Source organism: Hyperolius riggenbachi, unplaced genomic scaffold (assembly GCF_040937935.1).
Source record: "Hyperolius riggenbachi isolate aHypRig1 unplaced genomic scaffold, aHypRig1.pri scaffold_143, whole genome shotgun sequence".
Taxonomy (NCBI): Eukaryota; Metazoa; Chordata; class Amphibia; order Anura; family Hyperoliidae; genus Hyperolius; species Hyperolius riggenbachi.
Genome location: NW_027152357.1, coordinates 146,724 through 168,178, shown reverse-complemented (window position 1 = coordinate 168,178; position 21,455 = coordinate 146,724). Strand labels below are relative to the sequence as shown.

Sequence of the window (21,455 nt, the reverse complement as noted above, 5' to 3'; positions counted from 1 at the left end):
ACACTGCTCATCATGCTCTGCACGTGTGGCCGGAGGCAGCAAGAGTCCCAGCCAGGGGCAGAGCAATACACCGGCTATACCACGAGCATCAGACAGATTATATACACTGCTCATCATGCTCTGCACGTGTGGCCGGAGGCAGCAAGAGTCCCAGCCAGGGGCGGAGCAATACAGCGGCTATACCACGAGCATCAGACAGATTATATACACTGCTCATCATGCTCTGCACGTGTGGCCGGAGGCAGCAAGAGTCCCAGCCAGGGGCAGAGCAATACACCGGCTATACCACGAGCATCAGACAGATTATATACACTGCTCATCATGCTCTGCACGTGTGGCCGGGGGCAGCAAGAGTCCCAGCCAGGGGCAGAGCAATACACTGGCTATACCACGAGCATCAGACAGATTATATACACTGCTCATCATGCTCTGCACGTGTGGCCGGAGGCAGCAAGAGTCCCAGCCAGAGGCAGAGCAATACACTGGCTATACCACGAGCATCAGACAGATTATATACACTGCTCATCATGCTCTGCACGTGTGGCCGGAGGCAGCAAGAGTCCCAGCCAGGGGCAGAGCAATACACCGGCTATACCACGAGCATCAGACAGATTATATACACTGCTCATCATGCTCTCTACGTGTGGCCGGGGGCAGCAGGAGTCCCAGCCAGAGGCAGAGCAATACACCGGCTATACCACGAGCATCAGACAGATTATATACACTGCTCATCATGCTCTGCACGTGTGGCCGGAGGCAGCAAGAGTCCCAGCCAGGGGCAGAGCAATACACCGGCTATACCACGAGCATCAGACAGATTATATACACTGCTCATCATGCTCTGCACGTGTGGCCGGAGGCAGCAAGAGTCCCAGCCAGGGGCAGAGCAATACACTGGCTATACCACGAGCATCAGACAGATTATATACACTGCTCATCATGCTCTGCACGTGTGGCCGGGGAGCAGCAAGAGTCCCAGCCAGGGGCAGAGCAATACACCGGCTATACCACGAGCATCAGACAGATTATATACACTGCTCATCATGCTCTGCACGTGTGGCCGGAGGCAGCAAGAGTCCCAGCCAGGGGCAGAGCAATACACCGGCTATACCACGAGCATCAGACAGATTATATACACTGCTCATCATGCTCTGCATGTGTGGCCGGGGGCAGCAAGAGTCCCAGCCAGGGGCGGAGCAATACACTGGCTATACCACGAGCATCAGACAGATTATATACACTGCTCATCATGCTCTGCACGTGTGGCCGGAGGCAGCAAGAGTCCCAGCCAGGGGCAGAGCAATACACCGGCTATACCACGAGCATCAGACAGATTATATACACTGCTCATCATGCTCTGCACGTGTGGCCGGGGGCAGCAAGAGTCCCAGCCAGGGGCAGAGCAATACACTGGCTATACCACGAGCATCAGACAGATTATATACACTGCTCCAATAGGGAACACTTACACAACACAATGCAACTCCAAGCTAATCCCACTGTCCACTTAGGTAGTCTCTGAGTGACAATCCGTTTCAATTGAGGTGGAAATTATAGGCAATTAGCAATACATCCCCAGTAAAGGAGCGGCTCTGCAGGTGGTGACCACAGACCACTTCTCAGTTTCTGAGCTTTCTGGCTGATATTTTGGTCACTTGTGAATGCTGGCGGTGCTGTCACTCTAGTGGTAGCATGAGACGGAGTCTACAACCCACACAAGTGGCTCAGGTAGTGCAGCTCATCCAGGATTGCACATCAATGTGAGCTGTGGCAAGAAGGTTTGCTGTGTCTGTCAGCGTAGTGTCCAGAGCAAGGAGGCGCTACCAGGAGACAGGCCAGTACATCAGGAGACGTGGAGGCGCTACCAGGAGACAGGTCAGTACATCAGGAGACATGGATGCGCTACCAGGAGACAGGCCAGTACATCACGAGACATGGAGGCGCTACCAGGAGACAGACCAGTACATCAGGAGACATGGAGGCGCTACCAGGAGACAGGTCAGTACCTCAGGAGACATGGAGGCGCTACCAGGAGACAGGTCAGTACCTCAGGAGACATGGAGGCGCTACCAGGAGACAGGCCAGTACATCAGGAGACATGGAGGCGCTACCAGGAGACAGGCCAATACATCAGGAGACGTGGGGGAGTCCGTAGGAGAGCAACCCAGCAGCAGGACTGCTACCTCCACCTTTGTGCAATGAGGAACAGGAGGAGCACTGCCAGAGCCCTGCACAGCGACCTCCAGCGGGCCACAAATGTGCATGTGTCTGCTCAGTCACACACAGACTCCATGAGGGTGGTATGAGGGCCTGGCATCCACAGGTGGGGGTTGTGCTTACAGTCCAACACCGTGCAGGATTTTTGGCATTTGCCAGAGAACACCAAGAATGGCAAATACTCCACTGGTGCCCTGTGCTCTACACAGATGATAGCAGATTCACACTGAGCACATGTGATAGACGTGACAGAGTCTGGAGAAGCCGTGGAGAACATTCTGCTGCCTACAACATCCTCCAGCATGACCGGTTTGGCAGTGGGTCAGTAATGTTTGGGGTGGCATTTCTTTGGGGGGGAGCGCACAGCCCTCCATGTGTTTGCCAGAGGTAGACAGTGGGGAGAGGCACACCTTACCGCAGTGCGGGTGCATAACCATGGATGTTAGCAGCATCCGGTGAACAGTTCAAAAGTAGTAAGGATTGGTTAGCACTCCAGCTTCTCAAATAAGCAAAAATTTATTCTTCAATCATGTGTCAACACAAGGTTAACAATTGTTTCGGGGCCAGCAAGGGTCCCCTTCATCAGAACAGTGCAGACAAAACGTTTTGTCTGCACTGTTCTGATGAAGGGGACCCTTGCTGGCCCCGAAACAATTGTTAACCTTGTGTTGACACATGATTGAAGAATAAATTTTTGCTTATTTGAGAAGCTGGAGTGCTAACCAATCCTTACTACTTTTGCCAGAGGTAGCCTGACAGCCATCATACTCCTTGTGTGACCGTATGCTGGTGCGGTTGGCCCGGGGTTACTCTTAATGCAAGACAATGCTGGACCTCATGTGGCTGGAGTGTGTCAGCAGTTCCTGCAAGGTGAAGGCATTGATGATATGGACTGGCCCCGTCCCTTTCCCAGATCTGAATCCAACTGAGCACATGTGGGACGTCATGTCTCGCTCCATCCACCAACGCCACGTTGCACCACAGACTGATCCAGGAGTTGATAGATGCTTTAGCCCAGGTCTGGGAGGAGATCCCTCAGCCACCTCATCAGGAGCATGCCCAGGCATTGTAGGGAGGTCACACAGGCACGTGGAGGCCACGCACACTACTGAACCTCATTCTGACTTGTTTTAAGGACAAAGTTGGATCAGCCTGCAGTGTTTTTCTTCCACTTCAGATCTAGGATGTCTTGGTTTTGTGTTCCCTTAATTTTTTTGAGCAGTGTATTACATATTATACAGCGCTAGTCACACCACTAACAGTCTATATTATATATTGCCATAGTGTATAGTCTTTAACCACTTCCCTACCACGCTATTTTGTGCTGATCTGTGCTGCGTAGGCTCTCCAGCCCACAGCACAGATCAGCTAGCAGCCAGGCCGATCAGACTTCCCCCCCTTTTTTCCCCACTAGGGGGATGTCCTGCTGGGGGGGGTCTGATCGCCGCCGCGCTGCTTGCGCTTGCGGGGGGGGGGCTCTTCAAAGCCCCCCTCCGCAGCGCTTCCTGGCCTCCTTCCCCTTCCCTCCCTCTCCCTCCCCCTGTGAGCGGCGCAGGACGGAGTTCCCTGATGGGATAGGCTTTAGCCTATCAGATGCCGGTGATCCCCGGCCAATCAGAGGCCGGGGATCGCCAATCTCCTCTACGGCGCTGCTGCGCAGCAGCGCCGTATACATGTAAACACCGGGGAAGATCTTCCCCGTGTGTTTACATTTACCCTGCGAGCCGCCGATCGGCGGCTCGCAGGGTGTTCACGGAGACACCCTCCGGGAACTGACATGGAACGGCCGCCATGGAATACACTTCAGGATTCAGGGGCGTGTATATACGCTCCGAGAATCCGGAAGTGGTTAATATATGGTCTGTATTGTATATTACACAAGACACAGTTGGCTATGGAAGGCCATGTGTGCTGGTGTTGGGTTCACATAATGGGTCTCTAGTTGTCTTGTTTCTCTGTCAGTTTATTTATGAGAATTGCATGTGCCGTGGATGGTTCTCCTCTCTGGTCTTCTGGTGACAGTGAAGGGAATTGTCGGGGGGGTTTGGGAAGGGAGACTGATTTTGGACAGCAGTGTGATGGTCTATGGTGGACGTGTTGTAACCAGATGTCCTCTCTTTTTCTGCAGATCCCTGGAAGCTGACCATCTGCAAGGTAAGATCCTCTTTCTGTCCATATATGAATTATGGGAGCAGGTCTGAGATGATCAGGTCCCACTAGACTGATGTTCAGGTTCTGCTCCAAGGTCTCTCCTCTGTGACTCTCCTGATCTCAGGCTGGTTTTGGGTGGAACACCGTGTGATGCTGGCCATCCGATGCCTTCAGTGCGGGTTACATCTCTTACAAATCTCTAATGGTGTATGGTAGTCATTGTGGAGAGGCTGGTGATTCCCACATTATCCCAGCTATCTGGAAGCCAGGAGTCCATGAGCAGTGATGCTTCTCAGAGCAGACAGTGTGGTCTATACAATGTAACTGAGAATAGTGGCCTCATCTGTGAGGTCAGAGAATGTACACATTATAGAGATATCTACTCCACTTATTCCGGGAACTAGCCGTGTGCTTCTAGCTGTTTCTCTCAATAAATCCCCTGCAGGGTCGATGCTCGCTGAGCTGTCACCTCCTCCTTTTTAATTAAAGTCACTGAGGTGTGAAGACCGCATCATCTTTATGAAGATGGATGGTGGTGTAGATTGTACCAGAGTCTGTGGGACTGCATGAAGCTGAGTTTAGCCAAATATAATAGTAATTTAATGTGTCTCTACAGAGCATGTTCTCTGACTGTTACCGATCCTGTGCCAGACACGACTAATCTACTATACTATGGATTTCACCAACCTCTCACTACACACCGATCCTGTGCCAGACATGACTAATCTACTATACTATGGATTTCACCAACCTGTCACTACTCACCGATCCTGTGCCAGACACGACTAATCACCAATAGTATGGATTTCACCAACCTCTCACTACTCACCGATCCTGTGCCAGACACGACTAATCACCAATAGTATGGATTTCACCAACCTTTCACTACTCACCGATCCTGTGCCAGACATAACTAATCACCAATAGTATGGATTTCACCAACCTCTCACTACTCACTGATCCTGTGCCAGACACGACTAATCACCAATAGTATGGATTTTACCAACCTCTCACTACTCACCGATCCTGTGCCAGACATGACTAATCTACTATACTATGGATTTCACCAACCTCTCACTACACGCCCGATCCTGTGCCAGACATGACTAATCTACTATACTATGGATTTCACCAAACTCTCACTACACTCACCAATCCTGTGCCATACATGGCTAATCACCAATAGTATGGATTTCCCCAACCTCTCACTACTCACCGATCCTGTGCCAGACATAACTAATCACCAATAGTATGGATTTCCCCAACCTCTCACTACTCACCAATCCCGTGCCAGACATAACTAATCACCAATAGTATGGATTTCACCAACCTCTCACTACTCACCAATCCTGTGCCAGACATAACTAATCACCAATAGTATGGATTTCCCCAACCTCTCACTACTCACCGATCCTGTGCCAGACACGACTAATCACCAATAGTATGGATTTCACCAACCTCTCACTACTCACTGATCCTGTGCCAGACATAACTAATCACCAATAGTATGGATTTCCCCAACCTCTCACTACTCACCGATCCTGTGCCAGACATGACTAATCACCAATAGTATGGATTTCACCAACCTCTCACTACTGACTGATCCTGTGCCAGACACGGCTAATCACCAATAGTATGGATTTCACCAACCTCTCACTACTCACCGATCCTGTGCCAGACATAACTAATCACCAATAGTATGGATTTCCCAACCTCTCACTACTCACCAATCCTGTGCCAGACATGACTAATCACCAATAGTATGGATTTTACCAACCTCTCACTACTCACTGATCCTGTGCCAGACACAACTAATCACCAATAGTATGGATTTTACCAACCTCTCACTACTCACTGATCCTGTGCCAGACACGACTAATCACCAATAGTATGGATTTTACCAACCTCTCACTAATCACTGATCCTGTGCCAGACACAACTAATCACCAATAGTATGGATTTCACCAACCTCTCACTACTCACCAATCCTGTGCCAGACATGACTAATCACCAATAGTATGGATTTCCCCAACCTCTCACTACTCACCAATCCGGTGCCAGACATGACTAATCACCAATAGTATGGATTTCACCAACCTCTCACTACTCACTGATCCTGTGCCAGACATGACTAATCACCAATAGTATGGATTTCACCAACCTCTCACTACTCACTGATCCTGTGCCAGACATGACTAATCACCAATAGTATGGATTTCACCAACCTCTCACTACTCACCGATCCTGTGCCAGACATGACTAATCACCAATAGTATGGATTTCACCAACCTCTCACTACTCACTGATCCTGTGCCAGACACGACTAATCACCAATAGTATGGATTTCCCCAACCTCTCACTACTCACTGATCCTGTGCCAGACACGACTAATCACCAATAGTATAGGTTTCACCAACCTCTCACTACTCACCGATCCTGTGCCAGACATGACTAATCTACTATACTATGGATTTCACCAACCTCTCACTACACGCCCGATCCTGTGCCAGACATGACTAATCTACTATACTATGGATTTCACCAACCTCTCACTACTCACCAATCCTGTGCCAGACATAACTAATCACCAATAGTATGGATTTCCCCAACCTCTCACTACTCACCGATCCTGTGCCAGACACGACTAATCACCAATAGTATGGATTTCCCCAACCTCTCACTACTCACCGATCCTGTGCCAGACATGACTAATCACCAATAGTATGGATTTCACCAACCTCTCACTACTGACTGATCCTGTGCCAGACACGGCTAATCACCAATAGTATGGATTTCACCAACCTCTCACTACTCACCGATCCTGTGCCAGACATAACTAATCACCAATAGTATGGATTTCCCAACCTCTCACTACTCACCAATCCTGTGCCAGACATGACTAATCACCAATAGTATGGATTTTACCAACCTCTCACTACTCACTGATCCTGTGCCAGACACAACTAATCACCAATAGTATGGATTTTACCAACCTCTCACTACTCACTGATCCTGTGCCAGACACGACTAATCACCAATAGTATGGATTTTACCAACCTCTCACTAATCACTGATCCTGTGCCAGACACAACTAATCACCAATAGTATGGATTTCACCAACCTCTCACTACTCACCAATCCGGTGCCAGACATGACTAATCACCAATAGTATGGATTTCACCAACCTCTCACTTCTCACTGATCCTGTGCCAGACATGACTAATCACCAATAGTATGGATTTCACCAACCTCTCACTACTCACCGATCCTGTGCCAGACATGACTAATCACCAATAGTATGGATTTCACCAACCTCTCACTACTCACTGATCCTGTGCCAGACACGACTAATCACCAATAATATGGATTTCCCCAACCTCTCACTACTCACCAATCCTGTGCCAGACATGACTAATCACCAATAGTATGGATTTCCCCAACCTCTCACTACTCACTGATCCTGTGCCAGACACGACTAATCACCAATAGTATAGGTTTCACCAACCTCTCACTACTCACCGATCCTGTGCCAGACATGACTAATCTACTATACTATGGATTTCACCAAACTCTCACTACACGCCCGATCCTGTGCCAGACATGACTAATCTACTATACTATGGATTTCACCAACCTCTCACTACTCACCAATCCTGTGCCAGACATAACTAATCACCAATAGTATGGATTTCCCCAACCTCTCACTACTCACCGATCCTGTGCCAGACACGACTAATCACCAATAGTATGGATTTCCCCAACCTCTCACTACTCACCGATCCTGTGCCAGACATGACTAATCACCAATAGTATGGATTTCACCAACCTCTCACTACTGACTGATCCTGTGCCAGACACGGCTAATCACCAATAGTATGGATTTCACCAACCTCTCACTACTCACCGATCCTGTGCCAGACATAACTAATCACCAATAGTATGGATTTCCCAACCTCTCACTACTCACCAATCCTGTGCCAGACATGACTAATCACCAATAGTATGGATTTTACCAACCTCTCACTACTCACTGATCCTGTGCCAGACACAACTAATCACCAATAGTATGGATTTTACCAACCTCTCACTACTCACTGATCCTGTGCCAGACACGACTAATCACCAATAGTATGGATTTTACCAACCTCTCACTAATCACTGATCCTGTGCCAGACACAACTAATCACCAATAGTATGGATTTCACCAACCTCTCACTACTCACCAATCCTGTGCCAGACATGACTAATCATCAATAGTATGGATTTCCCCAACCTCTCACTACTCACTGATCCTGTGCCAGACACGACTAATCACCAATAATATGGATTTCCCCAACCTCTCACTACTCACCAATCCTGTGCCAGACATGACTAATCACCAATAGTATGGATTTCCCCAACCTCTCACTACTCACTGATCCTGTGCCAGACATGACTAATCTACTATACATATGGATTTCACCAACCTCTCACTACACGCCCGATCCTGTGCCAGACACGACTAATCTGCTATACTATGGATTTCACCAAACTCTCACTACACTCACCAATCCTGTGCCAGACATGGCTAATCACCAATAGTATGGATTTCCCCAACCTCTCAATACTCACCGATCCTGTGCCAGACATAACTAATCACCAATAGTATGGATTTCCCCAACCTCTCACTACTCACAGATCCTGTGCCAGACATGGCTAATCACCAATAGTATGGATTTCCCCAACCTCTCACTACTCACCGATCCTGTGCCAGACATAACTAATCACCAATAGTATGGATTTCCCCAACCTCTCACTACTCACCAATCCTGTGCCAGACATAACTAATCACCAATAGTATGGATTTCACCAACCTCTCACTACTCACCAATCCTGTGCCAGACATAACTAATCACCAATAGTATGGATTTCCCCAACCTCTCACTACTCACCGATCCTGTGCCAGACACGACTAATCACCAATAGTATGGATTTCCCCAACCTCTCACTACTCACCGATCCTGTGCCAGACATAACTAATCACCAATAGTATGGATTTCCCAACCTCTCACTACTCACCAATCCTGTGCCAGACATGACTAATCACCAATAGTATGGATTTTACCAACCTCTCACTACTCACTGATCCTGTGCCAGACACAACTAATCACCAATAGTATGGATTTTACCAACCTCTCACTACTCACTGATCCTGTGCCAGACACGACTAATCACCAATAGTATGGATTTTACCAACCTCTCACTAATCACTGATTCTGTGCCAGACACAACTAATCACCAATAGTATGGATTTCACCAACCTCTCACTACTCACCAATCCTGTGCCAGACATGACTAATCACCAATAGTATGGATTTCCCCAACCTCTCACTACTCACCAATCCGGTGCCAGACATGACTAATCACCAATAGTATGGATTTCACCAACCTCTCACTACTCACTGATCCTGTGCCAGACATGACTAATCACCAATAGTATGGATTTCACCAACCTCTCACTACTCACCGATCCTGTGCCAGACATGACTAATCACCAATAGTATGGATTTCACCAACCTCTCACTACTCACTGATCCTGTGCCAGACATGACTAATCACCAATAATATGGATTTCCCCAACCTCTCACTACTCACCAATCCTGTGCCAGACATGACTAATCACCAATAGTATGGATTTCCCCAACCTCTCACTACTCACTGATCCTGTGCCAGACATGACTAATCACCAATAGTATGGATTTCACCAACCTCTCACTACTCACCGATCCTGTGCCAGACACGACTAATCACCAATAGTATGGATTTCACCAACCTCTCACTACTTACCGATCCTGTGCCAGACACGACTAATCACCAATAGTATGGATTTCACCAACCTCTCACTACTCACCGATCCTGTGCCAGACATAACTAATCACCAATAGTATGGATTTCAACAACCTCTCACTACTCACTGATCCTGTGCCAGACATAACTAATCACCAATAGTATGGATTTCCCCAACCTCTCACTACTCACCGATCCTGTGCCAGACACGACTAATCACCAATAGTATGGATTTCACCAACCTCTCACTACTCACTGATCCTGTGCCAGACATGACTAATCACCAATAGTATGGATTTCCCCAACCTCTCACTACTCACCGATCCTGTGCCAGACATGACTAATCACCAATAGTATGGATTTCCCAACCTCTCACTACTCACCAATCCTGTGCCAGACATGACTAATCACCAATAGTATGGATTTTACCAACCTCTCACTACTCACTGATCCTGTGCCAGACACAACTAATCACCAATAGTATGGCTTTTACCAACCTCTCACTACTCACTGATCCTGTGCCAGACACGACTAATCACCAATAGTATGGATTTCACCAACCTCTCACTACTCACCGATCCTGTGCCAGACACGACTAATCACTAATAGTATGGATTTCCCCAACCTCTCACTACTCACCGATCCTGTGCCAGACATGACTAATCACCAATAGTATGGATTTCCCCAACCTCTCACTACTCACCAATCCGGTGCCAGACATGACTAATCACCAATAGTATGGATTTCACCAACCTCTCACTACTCACTGATCCTGTGCCAGACATGACTAATCACCAATAGTATGGATTTCACCAACCTCTCACTACTCACCGATCCTGTGCCAGACATGACTAATCACCAATAGTATGGATTTCACCAACCTCTCACTACTCACTGATCCTGTGCCAGACATGACTATTCACCAATAATATGGATTTCCCCAACCTCTCACTACTCACTGATCCTGTGCCAGACATGACTAATCACCAATAGTATGGATTTCCCCAACCTCTCACTACTCACTGATCCTGTGCCAGACATGACTAATCACCAATAGTATGGATTTCACCAACCTCTCACTACTCACCGACCCTGTGCCAGACACGACTAATCACCAATAGTATGGATTTCACCAACCTCTCACTACTCACCGATCCTGTGCCAGACACGACTAATCACCAATAGTATGGATTTCACCAACCTCTCACTACTCACCGATCCTGTGCCAGACATAACTAATCACCAATAGTATGGATTTCACCAACCTCTCACTACTCACTGATCCTGTGCCAGACACGACTAATCACCAATAGTATGGATTTCACCAACCTCTCACTACTTACCGATCCTGTGCCAGACACGGCTAATCACCAATAGTATGGATTTCCCCAACCTCTCACTACTCACCGATCCTGTGCCAGACATGACTAATCACCAATAGTATGGATTTCACCAACCTCTCGCTACTCACTGATCCTGTGCCAGACACGACTAATCACCAATAGTATGGATTTCACCAACCTCTCACTACTCACTGATCCTGTGCCAGACATGACTAATCACCAATAGTATGGATTTCACCAACCTCTCACTACTCACCGATCCTGTGCCAGACACTACTAATCACCAATAGTATGGATTTCACCAACTTCTCACTACTCACCAATCCTGTGCCAGACATGACTAATCACCAATAGTATGGATTTCACCAACCTCTCACTACTCACTGATCCTGTGCCAGACACGGCTAATCACCAATAGTATGGATTTCACCAACTTCTCACTACTCACCAATCCTGTGCCAGACATGACTAATCACCAATAGTATGGATTTCACCAACCTCTCACTACTCACTGATCCTGTGCCAGACATGACTAATCACCAATAGTATGGATTTCACCAACCTCTCACTACTCACTGATCCTGTGCCAGACACGACTAATCACCAATTTAAAAAGAGCATTTTTTACGTAAGTAAGATTAACGCTTTGAGGTGGTGCGGATCTCTACTAAAAATCCTGTGGTGCCCAGGAGTCGGTTTTCTTCACCCTTCACCCAGTTCCTAGGGTGGGACGGCAGAGCGAGCGTTCTCACTGACTCCATAACCTCATACAGAACTATTTCAGTGTCCGGGTCACAGCGTCATAAGCAGCCAGAGATGACAAGGACTCTTTCTCTGCTATGCCAGGTAAAATAGCAGAGCTCATTAGATTAGTCTTATCAGGAGCTTCCTGGAAGCACCACAACCCCCTGCCACGGAAGCACAGTACCCCCTGCCACGGAAGCACAGTACTCTCTGCGATGGAAGCCCAGCACTCCCTGCCACCCATTACCCCCTACCACGGAAGCCCAGTACCCCCTGCCATGGAAGCACAGTACTCTCTGCAACGGAAGCCCAGTACCCTCTGCGATGGAAGCCCAGCACTCCCTGCCACCCATTACCCCCTACCACGGAAGCCCAGTACCCCCTGCCACGGAAGCCCAGTACCCCCTGCCACGGAAGCCCAGTACTCCCTGCCACCCAGCACCCCCTGCCACGGAAGCACAGCACCCTCTGCCACCCAGCACCCCCTGTTACGGAAGCACAGCACCCTCTGCCACCCAGCACCCCCTGTTACGGAAGCACAGCACCCTCTGCCACCCATCACCCCCTACCACGGAAGCCCAGCACTCCCTGCCAACCAGCACCCTCTGCCACCCATCACCCCCTACCATGGAAGCACAGTACTCTCTGCCACCCAGCACTCCCTGCCACGGAAGCACAGCACCCTCTGCCACCCAGCACCCCCTGCCACGGAAGCACAGCACCCTCTGCCACCCATCACCCCCTACCACAGAAGCCCAGTACTCCCTGCCATGGAAGCCCAGCACTCCCTGCCACCCAGCACCCCCTGCCATGGAAGCACAGCACCCTTTGCCACCCATCACCCCCTACCACGGAAGCCCAGTACTCCCTGCCATGGAAGCCCAGCACTCCCTGCCACCCAGCACCCCCTGCCACGGAGGCACAGCACCCTCTGCCACCCATCACCCTCTACCACGGAAGCCCAGTACTCCCTGCCATGGAAGCCCACCACTCCCTGCCACCCAGCACCCCCTGTTACGGAAGCACAGCACCCTCTGCCACCCATCACCCCCTACCACAGAAGCCCAGTACTCCCTGCCATGGAAGCCCAGCACTCCCTGCCACCCAGCACCCCCGTTACGGAAGCACAGCACCCTCTGCCACCCATCACCCCCTACCACGGAAGCCCAGCACTCCCCGCCAAACCAGCACCCCCTGCCACGGAAGCCCAGCACCCTCTGCCACCCATCACCCCCTACCACGGAAGCCCAGTACTCCCTGCCATGGAAGCCCAGTACTCCCTGCCATGGAAGCCCAGCACTCCCTGCCACCCAGCACCCCCTGCCATGGAAGCACAGCACCCTTTGCCACCCATCACCCCCTACCACGGAAGCCCAGTACTCCCTGCCATGGAAGCCCACCACTCCCTGCCACCCAGCACCCCCTGTTACGGAAGCACAGCACCCTCTGCCACCCATCACCCCCTACCACAGAAGCCCAGCACTCCCTGCCATGGAAGCCCAGCACTCCCTGCCACCCAGCACCCCCGTTACGGAAGCACAGCACCCTCTGCCACCCATCACCCCCTACCACGGAAGCCCAGCACTCCCCGCCAAACCAGCACCCCCTGCTACGGAAGCCCAGCACCCTCTGCCACCCATCACCCCCTACCACGGAAGCCCAGTACTCCCTGCCATGGAAGCCCAGCACTCCCTGCCACCCAGCACCCCCTGTTACGGAAGCACAGCTTCCTCTGCCACCCATCACCCCCTACCACGGAAGCCCAGTACTCCCTGCCATGGAAGCCCACCACTCCCTGCCACCCAGCACCCTCTGTTACGGAAGCACAGCACCCTCTGCCACCCATCACCCCCTACCACGGAAGCCCAGTATTCCCTGCCATGGAAGCCCAGCACTCCCTGCCACCCAGCACCCCCTGTTACGGAAGCACAGCACCCTCTGCCACCCATCACCCCCTACCACAGAAGCCCAGCACTCCCTGCCAACCAGCACCCCCTGCCACGGAAGAACAGCACCCTCTGCCATCCATCACCCCCTACCACGGAAGCCCAGTACTCCCTGCCATGGAAGCCCAGCACTCCCTGCCATGGAAGCCCAGCACTCCCTGCCACTCAGCACCCCCTACCATGGAAGCACAGCACCCCCTGCAGGGTTAAGTAGACGTAAATCCTTGGCTATGACAGAAATCGTTAAGATCCAGCTTTACAGCCTGGAAGTCTCCAAAACCCCGGGGGTTATAACTGCTTTAGAACTTTGCCAGGGTCAAGTCATCGCCATTGTCACACAGCTAAAATACACTGCTGGAAACACCTGCTATTCTAATATATATATATATATATATGTATATATATATATATATATATATAGAGTGTAAAAAGGATCTTGCCTCCTTAAAGGGCAACCTACTAAGGCAGGTTTGCGGTATTTTTTTATTCATTCAGGCACTAAAAGTCCTACGCATTTCACGGGTGCTGGCCCACTTCTTCAGGTCAATACAAAAAGTGCCTTAGCTGCAGGAACCGCGGACGGCTGAGAGGGGACCACGGATACTGCAGCTAAGGCACTAGTGCATGGATGAATAAAAAACTTATACCTACCCTAGTGGTTTGTCCTTTTAAGGAGACACACACACACACACACACACCTACACACCTGATAGTATAGGGCACCTCCAGCGGTGTATTTTAGATCAGACATACCCGTAGGGGTCCCTTATTGCAAATCTCAGAGTTTCCAATAACTCCAAAGAATGGGAGCGAGCAGACCTGGAGTACTGAGCAGGAACGCTTGTTTTTCCCGTAGGCTCTGACAGCGGTTGCCGGTCTTTGCAACCCAACCTTGTGAGTATAATATCTATATCTTTTACAATACCAACTTTTGTAACCACTCTTGGACTGCCTAACGCAGGATGCCGGCTGCAGAGTGGCTTCCTTGTTCCTCCTGGACCCGCGAGTGCCTCACCTCGTGATGCCGGGATCAGCCTGCCAGCCGCGATCGGAGCTGACAGGCTGTTAGAAAAAAAAAATGATCGTAACTATCGGCTATTTTTATTTGTACAGCGCTGCGATTTAGCACATCGCTATACAGGGCACGGCTCTGTCACTCAGCTGCCCTCTGGAGTGGCTCACAATCTAATCCCTCTCATAAGCTGATGCCTATGCGAGGTGTTTCTGCTGGTGGATCTCGGGGGGGGGGGGGGGGAGAGGGAGGAAAATATATATAAAAAAAAGGATAAAATGTATAAGAAAAAAAAAAGAGAGAGCGAGAGATCGCAGCAGCAATCAGAAGTAAAAGGGGCAAGATTGATTTGGGTGGTAAATTGTATGGCCACGCAATAAACCGTCAGAGCTGCGCAGTGCTGAATTGTAAATATTGGCCTGGTCACTAGGCGAGTGTAAGCCTGTGGTCCTCAGGAGGTTAAAGAACAATGCACCATTGGGCTCCTGGTCTCTCTCCTATTGATACCTGGAGGCACCCCTCTGGCACCTGGAGTCACACCACACCTTATCACACAGAGGAAGAGGAACTTCCAATCACCATTGTCTATTATTTCCATCTTTTCTTCATGTTTGATGGGTTGGGAATCTGCTAGGTGGCCCCCGGATGTTGGGATCAGTCTGACACCTGTTCTGGGGAATTTGCAGAATGACCGGACATAAGACCGTTCAGTAATAAAGCTTTTCGTAACACGTCCCAGTTGGGCTCCCGTGGATCGTATGTGCGGACATGTGGTGCCCCGCTGATTGCAGAATGACCGGACATGTGGTGCCCCGCTGATTGCAGAATGACCGGACATGTGGTGCCCCGCTGAATGCAGAATGACCGGACATGTGGTGCCCCGCTGAATGCAGAATGACCGGACATGTGGTGGCCCGCTGAATGCAGAATGACCGGACATGTGGTGGCCCGCTGAATGCAGAATGACCGGACATGTGGTGCCCCGCTGAATGCAGAATGACCGGACATGTGGTGCCCCGCTGAATGCAGAATGACCGGACATGTGGTGCCCCGCTGAATGCAGAATGACCGGACATGTGGTGGCCCGCTGAATGCAGAATGACCGGACATGTGGTGGCCCGCTGAATGCAGAATGACCGGACATGTGGTGGCCCGCTGAATGCAGAATGACCGGACATGTGGTGCCCCGCTGAATGCAGAATGACCGGACATGTGGTGCCCCGCTGAATGCAGAATGACCGGACATGTGGTGCCCCGCTGAATGCAGAATGACCGGACATGTGGTGCCCCGCTGAATGCAGAATGACCGGACATGTGGTGTCCCGCTGAATGCAGAATGACCGGACATGTGGTGGCCCGCTGAATGCAGAATGACCGGACATGTGGTGCCCCGCTGAATGCAGAATGACCGGACATGTGGTGCCCCGCTGAATGCAGAATGACCGGACATGTGGTGCCCCGCTGAATGCAGAATGACCGGACATGTGGTGCCCCGCTGAATGCAGAATGACCGGACATGTGGTGCCCCGCTGAATGCAGAATGACCGGACATGTGGTGTCCCGCTGAATGCAGAATGACCGGACATGTGGTGTCCCGCTGAATGCAGAATGACCGGACATGTGGTGCCCCGCTGAATGCAGAATGACCGGACATGTGGTGCCCCGCTGAATGCAGAATGACCGGACATGTGGTGCCCCGCTGAATGCAGAATGACCGGACATGTGGTGCCCCGCTGAATGCAGAATGACCGGACATGTGGTGCCCCGCTGAATGCAGAATGACCGGACATGTGGTGCCCCGCTGAATGCAGAATGACCGGACATGTGGTGCCCCGCTGAATGCAGAATGACCGGACATGTGGTGCCCCGCTGAATGCAGAATGACCGGACATGTGGTGTCCCGCTGAATGCAGAATGACCGGACATGTGGTGCCCCGCTGAATGCAGAATGACCGGACATGTGGTGCCCCGCTGAATGCAGAATGACCGGACATGTGGTGCCCCGCTGAATGCAGAATGACCGGACATGTGGTTCCCCTGCTGAATGCAGAATGACCGGACATGTGGTGCCCCGCTGAATGCAGAATGACCGGACATGTGGTGCCCCGCTGATTGCAGAATGACCGGACATGTGGTTCCCCTGCTGAATGCAGAATGACCGGACATGTGGTGTCCCGCTGAATGCAGAATGACCGGACATGTGGTGCCCCGCTGAATGCAGAATGACCGGACATGTGGTGCCCCGCTGAATGCAGAATGACCGGACATGTGGTGCCCCGCTGAATGCAGAATGACCGGACATGTGGTGCCCCGCTGAATGCAGAATGACCGGACATGTGGTGCCCCGCTGAATGCAGAATGACCGGACATGTGGTGCCCCGCTGAATGCAGAATGACCGGACATGTGGTGTCCCGCTGAATGCAGAATGACCGGACATGTGGTGCCCCGCTGAATGCAGAATGACCGGACATGTGGTGGCCCGCTGAATGCAGAATGACCGGACATGTGGTGCCCCGCTGAATGCAGAATGACCGGACATGTGGTGCCCCGCTGAATGCAGAATGACCGGACATGTGGTGCCCCGCTGAATGCAGAATGACCGGACATGTGGTTCCCCTGCTGAATGCAGAATGACCGGACATGTGGTGCCCCGCTGAATGCAGAATGACCGGACATGTGGTGCCCCGCTGAATGCAGAATGACCGGACATGTGGTGCCCCGCTGAATGCAGAATGACCGGACATGTGGTGCCCCGCTGAATGCAGAATGACCGGACATGTGGTGCCCCGCTGAATGCAGAATGACCGGACATGTGGTGCCCCGCTGAATGCAGAATGACCGGACATGTGGTGCCCCGCTGAATGCAGAATGACCGGACATGTGGTGCCCCGCTGAATGCAGAATGACCGGACATGTGGTGCCCCGCTGAATGCAGGGGTTCAGTGCGTTTGTTGATGGAAAAATTGTGTGCTGCCAGATCTCTTCTCTTCTGTAAGAGAGTTGGAAATAGAGATGGCCCAAACGGTTACCCGGCGAACGGTTCCCGGCAAACTTCCATGGTTCGCGAGCGCGGCGAACCGGGAACTTTTCCGGAAGTTTGGTTCGCCCCCATAGTGCATCATGAGGGTCAACTTTGACCCTCTACATCACCGTCAGCAGGCACATTGTAGCCAATCAGGCTACACTCCCTCCTGGAGCCCCCCCCCCCCCCTTATAAAAGGCAGGCTCCGCCGGCCATTACACTCACCCGTGTGCCTGTAGTAATTAGAGAAGGGAGAGCTGCTGCAGTGCAGACTCTCATAGGGAAAGCTTAGCTAGGCTTGTTAGCTTGCTCCTGGCTGATTGTTATCGGTAAAATACCTACGTGAGCTGAGCGCACGCACTGTCACTGTGCCTGTCTGGTACCTGTCTGTGTGTGACAGGTGCACATTGTAATACCCATCACTGCATATACCGTATTTTTCGGAGTAAAGGACGCACTTTTTCTCCCCCAAAAATAGGAAGAAAAAGTGCCTGCGTCTTATATTCTAAAGGCAGGGAATCCCCGACTTCAGAACCGCCTGCCGATGCCAACCGCCGATCTGCCGCATTGTTGGGGACTCCCTGCCTTGTCCGCCTGTGTGGTCTGCCGGGTCCGCTCCCCCGGTAACAATAACTGCAGAGCAACTCACCTTTCTATGGATTCCAGCGCTGTGTAGTCTGCTGTGTGGTCCTCCGCCTCCAGCATGTCAGCTACACCTGTAAATGAAAAGTTAGCGCAGAGACACTCACCTACTCAGCGGCGGCCTCGGCGGTGGCAGCACGATCTGCAGACATCTCGGTCCCGGGAGACTACCCCTAGTGACGGCTCCTGCTAATGACTCATTGAGTCATGGGGAATGACTCATTGAATCATTAACAGGAGCCGTCACTAGGGGAAGCCTCCCGGGACCGAGATGTCTGCAGATCGTGCCGCCGCCGCTGAGTAGGTGAGTGTCTCTGCTCTAACTTTTCATTTACAGGTGTAGCTGACATGCTGGAGGCGGAGGACCACACAGCACAGCGGAGGACCACACTACACAGCGCTGGAATCCATAGAAAGGTGAGTTGCTCTGCAGTTATTGTTACCGGGGGAGAGCGTCGACATGGGGGGGGGGGGGGGCAGAGGACAGGATGGGGATTGGGGGGGCACACACATGGACATGCACAGGAGGGGGCACACACAGGAGGACAGGAGGGGGACACAGGGACTGGAGGACCACACGGGGGGGGGGGGTGAAAGGGACACAGGGACTGGAGGACCACACAAGGGGGGTGAAGGGGACACAGAAACACACCCAAGGGGGCAGGAGGGACACAGACACACACACACACACGGGGACAGGAGTGGACACAAGGGGCCTGGAGGACCACAGAGGGGAGCTGGAGGAGACACACAGGACATGAGGGGACACATGGGGCAAGAGGATCACACAAGGTGGCAGGAAGGGATGCCACACACAGGGTGACAGAAAGGGACACATAGTGGACACAAGAGGACAATGGGGAGAACATGTACTGTACAATACGCTCCTGGAATATGGACGCACCAGGTTTAGTATATACTGTATACATTTTTCCCCCAGATTTTTGCCCTCTAAACCTAGGTGCGTCTTATATTCCAGAGCGTCTTATATTCCAAAAAATACGGTACCTACCTGTTGTGTTCACTTCAGTGCACCCACCTACCTACGTGAGCGCACATAGTGTGATATACCACTCCGTGCATACCTGTTAACTGCACCTGTGTGACTGCACATTGTATTAGTGAAGTCAGTGCATACCTTTCACTTCATCCTCCCAATATGGACAAAGCAAAAGGCAGAGTCAGGCCACCTGGCAGGTCTGTTCGAGGTCGCGCTGTCGGTATTTTGTGCAGCCCTCGACCAAAGTACAGTGTTCAGAAGAAGGCACGTGCCATCAACCCCCAATATTGTCAGGACGTAGTTTACTATTTATACCGTGTAGGGACAACTACCTTATGAGGGCACATGATGACAAAGCACAAACTGCAATGGGATGACCATTTGAGGAAAAGCAGCACACAAAAGCAAAGCCACACACCTCAGTGGAGGGTACCAGGCCGCAATTATTTCTCAAAAAAGGCGATACCCAAACTGTACCGTGATGTTGAAAGGCAAGTGGTGACCTCTCTGGCACACAGCATTGGGTCAAGGGGCTATCTGACCACGGATGCCTGGTCTGCAAAGCACGGTCAGGCCTGCCCGAAGCGAAGACTAAGTCAGTCCCCACACACAGCATCTTTGCCTGCCTGCCGGCTTCTGCTGTCTGCCCCAAAACTAAGTCAGTCCCCACACACAGCATCTCTGCCTGCAGGCCGCTTGACTGCCTTCTCCGCCACCACCAACAGGGTCCAGGACTCTAGGTGGATTCCTGAATTTTCTAGGCCGCTGCTAGCAGCGGCCGCTATACTAATTTTTCTGGTGTGTGTACATGCCTGCCTAATTTTTCTGGCTGCACTGCGGCTGCAACAACAAAACAAAAGGCATGTACATGTGCCCATCCCCCTTCATGATCGTTACCTTGCCATGGTGAAGGGGCTTGCGTATCACAATGAAGCAATGACCGCCGGCTATTTAAGTGTCTCGGTGGGGGTGGCACACCAAAGATAATTAGGTCGTTGCTTCATTGTGGACAGACCAAATTTGATCAGCTGGACAGTCACTGTTGTTCTATGATTGAGCTACCACAGCCCGCCGACCATATGGGCTTGAAAACCACCACGGCCTGCACTCTGGCCATTGTGCGCACCAGTCCAGCACGGCCGTCACTACACAAACAGTTGTTTGCGGTGCGTTACATAGTGAGTTTGGCGTGTCATTGTGAAGCAGCACTCTAATTACACTACTAACAATTGCAAACTAACAGGATATAAGCCAGACGAAGGCTGCAAGGCCGAAAGCTTGCTTATTTTTATTCATTTTTAGTTAGCCAATAAATGGTATCATCCTGATATAAAACTTCTTGTAATTACACTCCCTGATTGATGTATACACATGCAAGATGTTTTAAAGCACGTTAGGCCTGCAATTTAGCATTCAATGTGATTTCTGCCCTTAAAACGCTGCTTTGCGTCCAATCCAGATTTTTCCCCGGGACTTTTGGCGTGTATCCCACTCATCCATGCCCCCCTCCAGGTGTTAGACCCCTTGAAACATCTTTTCCATCACTTTTGT

The 21,455-nt window shown here is 51.1% G+C and overlaps 1 protein-coding gene across 1 annotated transcript in view; it reads left to right on the top strand.

The window, feature by feature from the left end:
- LOC137543659 (general transcription factor 3C polypeptide 2-like) overlaps positions 1–21,455 on the top strand; it is a 150,838-nt gene that overhangs the window by 72,490 nt on the left and 56,893 nt on the right. Inside the window, exon 6 of the mRNA XM_068264785.1 lies at positions 4,346–4,371. Within this exon, the coding sequence (XP_068120886.1) occupies positions 4,346–4,371 (26 nt within the window). The remainder of the gene's footprint in view (positions 1–4,345; positions 4,372–21,455) is intronic.